This window comes from Vombatus ursinus, unplaced genomic scaffold, assembly GCF_900497805.2.
Source record: "Vombatus ursinus unplaced genomic scaffold, bare-nosed wombat genome assembly UNPS02014802.1, whole genome shotgun sequence".
Classification (NCBI taxonomy): domain Eukaryota; kingdom Metazoa; phylum Chordata; class Mammalia; order Diprotodontia; family Vombatidae; genus Vombatus; species Vombatus ursinus.
The window spans coordinates 26,739,419-26,752,506 of NW_020954580.1; the positions used below are offsets into that span (position 1 = coordinate 26,739,419).

Consider the following 13,088-nt stretch of genomic DNA (forward strand, 5'->3'; position numbering starts at 1 on the left):
TTGACACTCTTACTAGCTGTGTGACCTTGGGCATGTCCTGAATGCCTCACCAAAAAAAAAAAAAAAAAATCACTTTACAATATTAAACAAACCTTTATTTCCAGATTAAGAATCACATCTTGGGAACAGTATTTTTTCAAAAACAGTTCTTTAATTGTAAAGTTTATAATGATAAGACTGGATAAAGCAGCACATATATATTTTTCCACATTCATATTTCACACCAGGGATAAACTTAAAATGATTTTTGAGTTAAAGAAAATTAACCTTTGTGGAAAGAGCACCGGTCCTGGAGTCAGGAGGACCTGAGTTGAAATCTGGCCTCAGACACATAACACTTACTAGCTGTGTGACTCTGGGCAAGTCACTTAACCCCAACTGCCTCACCAACAAAAAAAAAAAAAAAAAAAAATTAACCTTTCCTGCAGAAGGAAGCAATCTCTTCTGACTTGAGTTTAAATCCCTTGATGGCATCAAATGCAAGTTCAAAATAAACTGATGAACTGGAGTAGAAACCCTCACTTGTTTCTGTTCAGTAGGCAAGATGATTTTCCTCCATGATGATTCTTATTAGGAATGACTCAACGGAGAGTATTTCTTCCAGCAAAATGTATGAACTCCCCAAAGACACAAAAGGGGAAGAGATAACAGCATCTTGAAAAGCAGTCTTCGGTTTCTGTACAGTCCATCTTCCAAAGTCCTAGATTCTTAAATACTGTTAAATAAGTGTTAATACTCTTAAATAAGTGTTATTCGTGACAATTAGCAGCTTTGTCAAAAAAAAAAGACATTGTATTAATGCTGCAACATTTTTACAGTCAAATGGCTCATATAAAAAGTCCTGATCAATTTTGAGGCCCTATGGTATTAATAACAGATAAACTTCTATCAACTAGTCTCAACAAAGTCCACACAGCAATTCCCAAAACGCTACCATTTGACAATCGTCAAAGCCAGACAATGATCAAAAATGTTAGTTAGATGGGTATTTGGAAGGCAATGACTAGTCCAGAGGTACAAGCATAAAACTCACAAGGGTTTGGTTTATCTAACAAAAACGACATTATTATCTATACCTGCATCATATACTTTTTAGTCCAGAAAAAAGTTTATACACATACAACCCTTTACTTACCTATATCCTAGATACCACTATGAATATCTGAATCGATATGACTTATCAGCTTTTCCCACAATTTAAAGGGATGGCTTTATGGACAATGTCAGATGTTCCCTGGGACAATGTGAAATGCTAATTTCAACAGGAGAGAATATTAAAATACTTCCTGTACATTCCATTGATCAAGGCTCTTTTTCGGTTGAAAGTCCCCTAAACTTAACTTTTAATGTGCAGGTAAGCCCAAATCTCTGACATGGTATCAGAGACTGGATTTCAATAAGCCTTCTGCAGGGCTGAACAACAGGAAGAACGCTTTCCTTCTCTGCATCTCCATTCATTTTCTGGGCTTCTGGCAACAGTCTGTGCAGCTTTTATTGCAGGACTGGTTTGGCTAAGTTTAGAGAGGCTGGCTCCACATCTGGTTGACCATAGGAACTCCCAAAGACCAGAAGAACGGCCATCAGCCTTAGCGGCAGGAGTACCAACCCTGAGGAAATCATAGTTGCTCCTATGCTTCTTAAACTGTCGTTAAAGGTGGGACAGAACAACTTGCTGGCTCTAGTGTGTCAAGGTAAGTGAACACTTCAAAACACACAAATGTAGGAAGCACAGCCTCCCTTTGGGTCTGGGGTAGGCGACGTGTGCTCCCCAGCACAAAGAGAAGTAACGGTAACCGTAAGAAAGAGCTTTGTGCAGAAAGGTCACCCTAAAATCTAAAATATTTTATTAGTCATAGTATATCTAATGTTTAATAAGCAACGTTTTGCAAAAGAAAAGTTGAATGACTCAGTGTGCTAAGAGCGGGGCTGGGAATCTTTGATTCTTAACTTTGAACTCAGTTTTCCTGCCAGTAAAGAATATGCCTATGAAAGAAGTAACAAAAAAGTGAAGATAAAATTTTGGCTTCAAACAATAATAAAGCTCTAAAATTTCATGATGGCCATCTTCAGAATTCCTGAAAAAAGACAGCTGTACATAAAGACCCTATTAAAAATATTTCTGGCTTACCTTGGTGAAATATTTTTAAAGACAAAAGTAAAAGAAGAACAAGGAAGCCTCGGTGTTCTAGAAGATGGAAAGAAGAAAATGTTGCGCTCTGCATCATTGTGCAGTCTTTTTTTTCCAAAGTGAAGTTAATCTTTGATTAGTGACATTTCAGTGAAACTGCTTGTTCACTCTGTTTTAGAAAGTGGTAATTCATCTTGAGTAAGCTACTATTTACATTTGTGAGTGTTAGGAAAGACAACACCAGAGAGAGAGAGAGAGAGAGAGAGAGAGAGAAAGAGAAAGAGAGAAGGAGAGAGAGGGCCATTTGTGCGATGATGTGACCTAACAGTTCATTCCATTTATGTAAGGCGGTGAAAAGCCAAAATGGAGTTTTCAATAAAAATTAGTTTTCCCATTGCTGATGTTAGCCCCACATGCTTTTCCCAAACCAGAACAAAGAAGCAGTGGAACAAATGTGATTAATTTGTTAAATATGAGTAATGGAATTTGCATCTGAAATTGGAGTTTTATGTCTAACATAGTAAGGAAAATTGTTTAAAGCACTAACAAGTTATCTTAATACCTTCATATGGGCAGCTGAAATTAAAGGTTGCATGAATTTCCCATTTATGGTTCTCTTATTCAGGGGATTTAGCCATCGGTAAATAAAATGGCATCCATGACTGCTCTTTTAAATGTTCATGAACAAACTATACAAACTTACCCCCTAACAAAACCAAAAGATGAATACAGCTTTGTCTAAGACCTGAATGAAAAAGCGATTGTTCTCCTTACCTCCAAGTAAATATTACAGGCCTTATTTCTGTTAAAAACAAAAACAATAATAATTTTACTTAGAAGTGATTACTGGCGCAGGCAGCTGTTTAGAGGGAAATGTCCCTAAGTCTTAGGTTAGAGGACCGAGTGCAAATGTTTCCTTCACACATTGATCCCAGGGTGGACTGAATCAGGCAGGCACAACCTGTGGTCAGAGCATGTGAAGGGATCAGTCACCATACGGGGTGTTGGTCCCAAGGGTCTGGGCACAGCTTTAAACCTTCACAGATTTCACAGCAACACCCAGCGGTCGTTAAGCTTTTATGGCATAATAAAATAATGATGAGATGAAAAGCTCATAATAATTATTTATAGAAAAGTCCATCCCAAGAAGCCGGAGAGGTCAGGTGCTGTATTGGATTCTACATTTGGACCATTATTTTCTTCTGCTTTCACATTTTAAAGGCCACAAGAGATAATGTAGGATTTGTAGATTTACTTGAGTATGAAAGAAGAGACTCTAAAAACAGACTAACACCAAAGAAAAAAGGTAGAACAGAGAGATTACATGGAATTATAATTCCTCCCCACCTTACCCCATTCCCCAAGACACAGGAAAAAAAGGTCTGATACATTCATCTATGGCTATAGCTTTAATTGTTTTTCCCCCCCTTAACCACTCGGTAAAATAACTGCTACTGTTTTAATAGGTTTTTTAGTTTAAGGTAATGAATAGATTATAAAGATAAGTTTTTAAAGAAGCCAGATACTTCATCATTTTCTTAGTCCTTATGTGATTGATACATGTCAAGTATAGCTAGGGAATGAGTGTAAAAAAAGAAGCATCTTGGCCTTTAAGAACAGTCAGGCAATGCAAACTACTTTTTCAGAGTGTTTTTCTCGTTAAATTAAATGTAAGAAAATGCTTATTTCTAAAAAAGACTGCTGCCAAGACTCTTTTCTCTAAGCTTTAATGAGCTGTGTTTCCCAGGGCTCCAAACTACAGCTTCATGTCAACTTTGCCCCTTATGTTTATATTTGAATTTCCTTTAACATTTCTGATAGCAATGTTCTGTTTTGGACTGTTAATCCCAGTGCAAGAGTATGTTATCATTAAACTACATTTTCTCTTCAAGGCTGAGTTTTATAAACCAAAGATTTTATTTATACAGAAAGGCAGTATTATAATTGGCTCTCTTTTAAAATAAAATACATTTTGTATACAAATAAAAGAATATTTACATATCAAGTAACTGAATCCATAACTTCAAAGTACAGAAGTATGAAAATGCACCTTGCTGTAAAGAGTAGGATACTCACATCATAAAAACATGTTGCCTTTGCCATGTGAAAAGCGGCTGTTTAGTTCTCTAGATTTCTTAATCAGAGCTTTCTTCTGGGCTTCATCAAAACGGTTGACTTTGAGATCCTGATCACGGTCAAATGGCCTTCTCTCTTGGGGTTTATTTTTCTCTTCAGCTGTCTTGTTCTTTAACTTTTTGTGATGTATGTCCATAAGAGATTCTGATCTTTTTGAATCCTGGGGTGGAAAGGGGCACATAGGGAAGAGGAAATGAAGATCTTAGCATGACATCATAATGATAAAATCTCCTGATGAAGTATAATCATTGGATAATAGCAGTCAACATCAAAAATAGTGGTGTCTGACTCCCTATTGCCTTTTCAAAACCCAAAGACAGGTGGAATCTGCAGGACATAAGTTCATGTAAATTAGACACAACTTGGAACCTACATTAACTGTAAACACTGAGAAAAAGAGATCGGGGGGGGGTCACTGCAAACATTTTAATACTCCGGTGTGCAGAATTGACATTAACAAGGGAATACTGAAAAAGGAGAAAAAAAATTATCATAGCTTACTTTATGAGAGCCTCCTAAAATGAATAAATCAAATGATGCTAAAATTTAGATAGTATATATTCCTCAATAATACTGATAGCAGATAGTCATTACTATACCATTACATAAGAGGGAAATATGGAAAAGGTGAACGAATGGGCTCGAAAAGCCAAATTTTTATTTCAGGTCTATAAAAGATGGTGGTTTCAGAGTCAGTATACGGTGCTTCAGTGAGTTACTTAAACTCTGACAATACAAATCAGGAAAAGAAGATGTTCAAAGAAAGGTAAGAGTGATAATTACAAACTGAGAGGTTTTTGGCTACAAGAAATTGAGAGACACAAATTTGAAAAACAAAAAGTCAAAAATGTAACAATCAAATACATGAAGAGATAAAAGAATATTAATCATAGGTCAATCAAGTATCTATGTACAAAATAAATGAAATATAATCATGGATGATCTGGAAAGGCCCTTGGAGATCATTTAGCCCAACTGCCTCATTTTACAGATGAGGTTAAGACTGTCTCCCAGTCACTCAGGTTAGATGTGGCAAAGCAAATGTAGACTTTACAACCCCAAATCTAGTGATTTTTCTACAGTACTGTTCTATTACCAAAGTAACATAATAAAGTTTAGTTTCATTTCTAGGCTATGATATACATAGGACCAAAGGTGCTAAATTTATAGGAGGAAATAATGGTAAAAATATAATGAGAAGCACCAACTCAAAAAAGAAAACAATTAGGAAAAATGTCTAGAATTTATGTGGTAGCAGCCAATTTTCAAAACAGTATGAAAAATAAGGGAAAAAAACTGAAAGTTTTTATTTTCCCATGTAAGCATAATTCTTCTAAGGTTATATATTTGTGCATAAAGCAATGCTCCCTAATACCTCTGCTGGTGTTCTAAACTTTACAAGTTAAGAAAGGAGTAACAACCTAACGAGTTAATAAGCTATGGATTAAAAAAGGAGGACCATAAATGTTTCTGTTCTCTTGGTGAGTTACCATTTGCTAGAGTTTTGAAAGACTTAATATAAAAGTAGAAAGACCGTCTCTTGTATCTGGTGGAAAGACACTTTCAAGTGTCGTACTGTGAACATAAAAGCATCTTCCTTTCAGCTTCCAAGCTAGCAGGCCTACTTTAGTAATCATTAATGTTGCAGATAAATGCCCCCTACAGTTCTATGTGTCAATGTAGGAAAGAAGAGCTCGGTATAAGGAGATAAGACTAACCAAGATGCTAAATACAAATCAGTTCTCAATAATCGTGCAAGATAAGGCACGATAGTTCTAAATAATGAATTTTATTTGACCATGATTATATTTAATTTATTTTGTACATAGATACTTGATTGACCTATGATTAATATATTCTTTTATCTCTTCATATATTTGATCGTTACATTTTGCTTTGACTTTTTGTTTTTCAAATTTGTGTCTCTCAATTTCTTGTAGCCAAAAACCTCTCAGTTTGTAATTATCACTCTTACCTTTCTTTGAACATCTTCTTTTCCTGATTTGTATTGTCAGAGTTTAAGTGACTCACCGAAGCGCCATATACTGACTCTGAAATCACCATCTTTTATAGACCGGAAATAAAAATTTGGCTTTTCTGGCCCATTCGTTCACCTTTTCCATATTTCCCTCTTATGTAATAGTATAGTAACGACTATCTGCTATCAGTATTATTGAGGAATATATACTATCTAAATTTTAGCATCATTTGATTTATTCATTTCAGGAGACTCTAATAAAGTAAGCTATGATAATATTTTTTTCCTTTTTTCAGTATTCCCTTGTTAATGTCAATTCTGTACACCGGAGTCAGAGATACCGACTCAATATGAAACACACATCCTCAACCAGTCATCCCAAATTCTACTTAGCTCTGCTCTAAGACTGGCAGGCTAGCATCTGGCTGATGGCATGGGAATGGGTTGCTGTGGATAAGCCACAAACTCAACAATCAGAAAGACGGCCAGAGTAAATTGCTGGGAGATTCATTTTTGGCAATGGAAACCAAAGTTTCTTCCGGGGGCTCTTAACTGGAAAGGAAATAATGAAATAAGGCTGTGGCCATTAACAACTGACCAATGACTAAAATGCCTCTTGCCTTTCTTCCTTTGGTGTCTTAGTAATGACAAAGCAAAGAGTGGGCTGCTCCTTCTGCTACAGCTGCTATGCCTGTCTGAACCGGAGCACAGGAAGGTTATCCAGGAAGATGCTCATCAAGAATGCTGTATACACTGTAACTAAGGGGCAAGTTTGACCATGCTATGGTTTTAAGATTTTGGTTACAACCATTGAAATGAATATCAACGAGGAGTAAGGGAATTTTCATAAAAAATAAATGAAAAAATGTTTTGGATTTTAGTAGTCTCAATGATTTGTATCAATTTCTTGAAGTTGGAAAGCATTTCTTAGAAATACTAGAGACTATAATAGAAAAGAGAAAAGACAACGAGATCCTCAATTCATCTATTAACTGTGATTCCTTTAGACTCCTCTGAGTTTAGACTTCTACATCAAACAATCCAAATCAACTTCCCCTTTAAACTCTTGAACACTGATGAAGATCTGTATAACTCTGGGAGGCTCTTAGTTTCTGAAAAAGGGCTGTCTATCCCCAATAATGGAAGTTCTGACATGAGTCACTTAAATAAAATACAAATTGAAAATATTACATGAGAACACACAAAAAAGATCCTACACAAAGGGGTATTTTTAAAAAAAGTCTGACATTGCCTTCAGCAGCAGTTTAAAAAAAAAGGCTATAGTGATATTACCATGGAAACCAACAGAGCTGGGTATATTTCAAGAGAGACAGAAAGGAAAGCAGGGAAAGAGACAGGTGGACGTGTGTGCATGTGTATGCATTTGAAGGGGGGAAGATGAGAGTGAGGGTGGGTAGAAGACACAGAAAAGGAGAGAAGTTAAGATAAAGGAGATGGGCATTTTACTTGATCACTCACATTGTATAAAGACACCTGTTCAGCCAATCTCCTATCCCTTCCTGATAATATACGTTCCTCCTCACTTTTACCGGTTTGCTTCTTTGCTTCCTGTGCCTCCTAGTGAATGAAAAAAAGGTGGAGCATTACCAAATCACACAAGAAAAAAATAAATAAAAACAAATCAATACCAGCCATAGTCAGGTTAAATTACAGCAAAATACTGAATTAAGACTGGGTCTGATGATACTGCTAGATGTAAAACAGATGGGCAGAGCTAGGATATAAAGTTCTTTGTATTAGTATAATGGGACTGAATGGTTTTGGTGAAACAAGAGAGATGAGAGTTTTGCTTTTAAATTCAGTGTTTTGTTTGTAAGGCCTTTGTAATTTTACCAGCATCATGAAGTTATCTTTTAGAATCTGGTAATGTCGTACACATTATCCATAAGGATCACATCAGTTCCTTATCTATAAAACGAGAGGGTTGTTCTAAATTATTCCTACATTCTCGTCCATTCTAAATTTATGATTCTAAGTAGAGCCAAGTTAGAGACACCTAGCATCACATGTTTTTTCGTAATCTGGGCTCTGGTGCTTAAATTAGGATGTTTCCTCCATTATCCATCTTGGTTACTGAATAAATAAATAAAAAAAGCATTTACGAAGTATTTATTTTGTGCAGAGCAGTATGCTTAAGTGCTGGGGATACAAAAGGAAGAACATTCCAGTGGGGGAGATGACACAGAGAGGTTTCATTTGCAAGCCAGAAGGAAAGCTCTGGTGGTCCTTCACAATCTCTGGGTCTTGAAAGGCAGCTAGCTGCCAGGTCCCATCTCTACAAGAGTTGTTGGATAATGGTTGCTGGGGATGGCCATAAGCAGTGCATGAAATTGAAAATATTATTAACATTTATCCTTTCTCATCTTTTCAAGATGCCCTGACTTTCCCAAATTTTCTAAGATAGATGATGACACAAAACATTTCCACCCCCCCTCAAATTTTTTTTCTTCAGTTCTGGTCTTTAATTAGGAATGCTTAAATGTCCTCTATTTTGTTAAATATCCATTTTTTACCCCCTGAAAGATTATATTCAATTTTCCTGGGTAGGTGATTCTTGGTTGTAATCCTATCTCCTTTGGCTTCTGGTATATCAAATTCCAAGCCCTCTGGTTCTTTAATGTAGAAGCTGCCAAAAGCTGTGTAATCCTGACTGTAGCTCCATGATATTTGAATTGTTTCTTTTTGGCTGCTTGCAATACTTTCTCCTTAATCTGGGAGCTCTGGAATTTGGCTATGATGCTCCTAGAAATTTTATTTTGGGATCTTTCAGGCAGTAATTGGTGGATTCTTTCAATTTCTATTTTGCCCTCTGGTTCTAATATATCAGGGTAGTTTTCTTTTGTAATTCTTTCATGTTGTCCAGGCTTTTTTTTTTTTTAAATCATGGATTTCAGGTAGTCCAATAATTCTTCTATTATCTCTCCTGCATCTATTTCTAGGTCAGTTGTTTTTCCAGTAAGAAATTTCACATTTTCTTCTATTCTTTTTTTAAATTTTATTTTACTGTACCTTGATGTCTCATAGAGTCATCAGTTTCCATTTGTTCAATTCTAATTTTTAAGGAATTATTTTTTCGGTGAGTTTTTGTACTTCCTTTTCCATTTAATTCTATTTTTTAGGGAGTCATTTTCCTCAGTAAATTTTTATCTTTTCCCACTCTATTGACTCTTTTTTCATGATTTGTGTATTACTCTCATTTCTTTTCCCAATTTTCTTCTACTTTTCTAATTTGCTTTTTAAAATCCAGGAATTCTTTTTGGGCCTGAGACCAAATTACATTTTTCTTTGAGGCTTCACATGTAGCCATTTTGACATTATTGTCCTCTTCTAAGTTTATACCTTGATCCCCCTATCACCATAATAACTTTCTGTAGTGAAGCTTTTTTTTTTTTTGGTGACTTCGTGTTTTTTACGTGAGATTTCAGCTCTGGTCCTGTACTGTCCTGTCTTTGTGTTCAGGCTCTGGGTCTTACTGCTGGCTTTCACTGGGCTTTAGGGCTTAGCTGCTTGCTTTCTCTGGAGGGTAGGCTTCCCTTCTGGCTAGTACTGGGGGTGGGACCTCCCTGTTGGCCTCCCCTGGGTATAGGGTTTAGCTGCTGGCCTGCCCCAGGGGTGGGGCCTTGCTGCTGGGTTGCTACGGTAACAGAGTCTTTCTGGTGGCTGGCCCTAGGAGGGATCTTGTTGCTGATCTGCTGGAAGGGTGGGGCCCTGCTGCTGGGTTGCTATGGAAGCAAGGTCTATCTGTTGGTAGGTCCCAGGGGCGGGGTCACAAGTCTAAACTTCACATGCTCACATGCCTAGGCAGCTGCTGGCTTGCAGGAGGGTGGGGCCTCACTGGTAGACTGCCCCAGGCTTGGAAGCTTGCTCTAGGCCCCTGCTGCTACTCTTGGACCTTGCTCCCCTCCCACCCCAGTGAGACAGACCTTTCCTGCCATGCTGGTAAACTCCTTCCCTCCTCCTAGAGCAATTCTAAGGTGGTTTTCTAGTTGTTTGGAGGGGAATCTGGAAGGGCTTCAGAGGTTTCCTTCTTCACTCCACCATCTTGGCAAGGGAGAGTACCCACAAAACATGTTTATGGAAAAAAAAATAAAGCCAGATCATCTTGAGAATGAAACATGAAGGAGGAGGCAAAAAAATCAAATGGTAAAGACATGTCAAGGTTTCTTTAAACAAACTATTTTCTCCATCAATGACAATGGAGCCGCCACATTTGGGCTTCATTCTAACCCTGACACATGATGTGAAGAGGGAGAAATGGAATTGAGGAAAACAAAGCTAGGAAGAGAAGCTGGGCCAGAACAAGAATACACAGAATTCTGCTGGAAGCATCAGTGTTTTACGTAAAAGATAAGAGGATTCAAATATTTGAGGGGAAAAAGAAATCCCCTAAGTTTTTACAACCAAGGAAAGGCAATTGATAAAATATCACCACTTATATGCAGATGCTTACTTTTTCATTTATATAAAATCTTTATGAGAATAATCTACATGTATGACAAGGAGAAGTTGGACGAAGGTATGAAAGGGAATCAGGCAGACTTCACAAACAATATTAGATGGCAGACCACACCTTTATGGTCACATTTATCCACAGAAAGGGCCTTATTTACTGAGTCCTTGATTTGGTAGAGCAAAATGCCCCCACCAAAAGTCTCTCCTCCCAGTAAGGATGCTCTCATGCATATGCTGACCACATAAGATTCCTCAAAAGATTACTCTGCCGAGTGTCCCTCTGATTCTGAATATCAAACAGGGATATGTATGCTTGCCTGCCTCATAGAGACAGTCCATCACAGAGTCCAAACTGAAGAGGGATTCCCTCTAGGTGATGAAGTCCTCTTGAAGTTCCTATTTGTAGATGACTGCATGTTGATTGCATTAAGTGCTAGTACATTGCAGAATCTCCTAGATGAGATCCATAGCCACTCAAGAGTTCAGCCTAACCATCTACACTGGAAAAGCCAAGTGGGAAAAAAAATGCATATTGTCTAGACCAGGGGTGGGGAATCTGCGGCCTCAAGGCCACACATGGCCTTCTAGGTCTTCAGATGAGGCCTTTTGACTGAGTCCAAGTTTACAGAACAAAGGCTTTTATTAAGGGGATTTGTTCTGTGAAGTTTGGATTCAGTCAAAGGGCTGCACTTGAGGACCTAGAAGGCCACCTATGGCTTTGAAGCCACAGGTTCCCGACCCCTGGTCTAGACTATGATATGCAATTCAAAGGATGGCCCACAGGTTGCCCCGTCAATATATACCTTGGACAGACACAGTGAATAGAGTTGAGTACTGACGAGGAGGAGGAGAGAGGGCTGGACTGTATTTGGGTAATTGTGTAGTACTTTTAATGACCTGTCATTGTATTATGCAATTAAATTATACTACACAAAGTACTGAAATGACAGTATTTTAATGAGCTTCTTCCTGAAACAAAGGCCCACATTTTTAATACCAATATTCTTCCAGTATGAATAATGAATAATGAATAATGGGATAACACAAGTTCTGAAGAATAAACACCATGAGTCACCCAAAATGCCAAGGAGAAGTGCATGGTGCGTACAAGCACACCATGGTCTATTACCAGAAAAGGACTGTTCAGAAGAAGCAGTGCAAAAGAAATTAAAGAGATGTGGACTGGTCCTGTAGCAAGTCTGAGAGGGAAATGACGGAAAGCCTGAATGGGACGTAGTGCTTAAGTAACATCAACAGACTTACGAGTGGGGCCCTGAGTACAACCAATGGGCTGCTTGTGGCAGATTTACAAGAGAACAGACAGGAGCTGTATAGGATGAAAAGACATAGATGGATGAGCTGTCATTGGTATTGGTGGGGGTACCCACACTGATGGATCAAAGACTCCTGGAAGTATTGAAGAGTAGGGAAACAACGCGCCCCCCCTCCCCCCATTATATATGGATTGTTGAATAGTTTTAGAGAGGGAGTAGGGGACAGAAAGCTGGCCCTGGATCCAGAAAGATGTGGGTTAAAGTCCTGCCTCTGAAACATACTAGGTATGTTACCTAACCTCTTAATGTTCCAGTGGCTTCAAACTCAAACAGAAACTTAACCCTGAGGGGCAGAGCCCCATATTGACTTAGAAAACCCCAATTAACATTGTCTATGTTGTACTGTATTGAATGATAGTCACCTGACTGAATGTCACCGAATTGTTAGCCTTGTTCAAGACTGATCCAGACCGACAGGAAGCCAGCTTTCTGCTCATATGTGACTGGTGCCAGCAGGCAGCAACAGGCAGCTCTTCAGTATTTAATTCCTCAGATGGGGGCGTGAAGACGCTGCTCTTTCCTGTCCCGCCTCCTACCTTTCTAGCTGCTTCTTCTGTCTCCTTTACTTAAAGTGGGCATTCCCAGGTGCTCATCAGAGCATCTCCTCTTCTTTCTTTCTATACCCTCTCCCTTAACAACTGAATTAGATTCCATAGCATCTATGTCATGAAGTCACGCCTCAATCTCTTTCTCCTGGACTGTCCCAAAGCACTTGACTTCCCCACTCCCTCCAGCTGCCATAAGGCCTCTCTCTACACAGCTATCCCATAAGTACTTCAATTCAACATCCTTAAAGACTAAGCATATTTTCCTTCCCTAGTAACTAATATTTCTCCTTCTGACTTCACTATTTTTGTCATTCAATTCAAGAAACATTTACTAAGGGCTTATGTTGCACTATACACTGAGGATGAAAAAAAAAATCTAAGTCAAATATTCCCTGTCTTTCAGAAGCTTACATTCCTATGAAATCACAGATCCAGACCTGTGTGCATAAAAACACAAGAAAAGCTATGATAGGACAAAGCACTCCAGGAAA

General features: G+C 38.1%; 1 protein-coding gene across 3 annotated transcripts in view; it reads right to left on the minus strand.

The window, feature by feature from the left end:
• Positions 1-363: 363 nt before the first annotated feature.
• GPALPP1 (GPALPP motifs containing 1) overlaps positions 364-13,088 on the minus strand; it is a 41,050-nt gene continuing 28,325 nt past the window's right edge. Inside the window, exons 7-9 of one of the 3 annotated variants that reach the window (XM_027873439.1) lie at positions 7,722-7,820; positions 4,205-4,424; positions 364-715 (exon numbers count right to left, since the gene is read on the minus strand). In XM_027873439.1, coding sequence (XP_027729240.1) covers positions 4,206-4,424; positions 7,722-7,820 — 318 coding nt within the window. In that variant the 3' untranslated portion in view covers positions 364-715; position 4,205. The other 2 variants (XM_027873440.1, XM_027873438.1) reach the window with 2 other exon arrangements.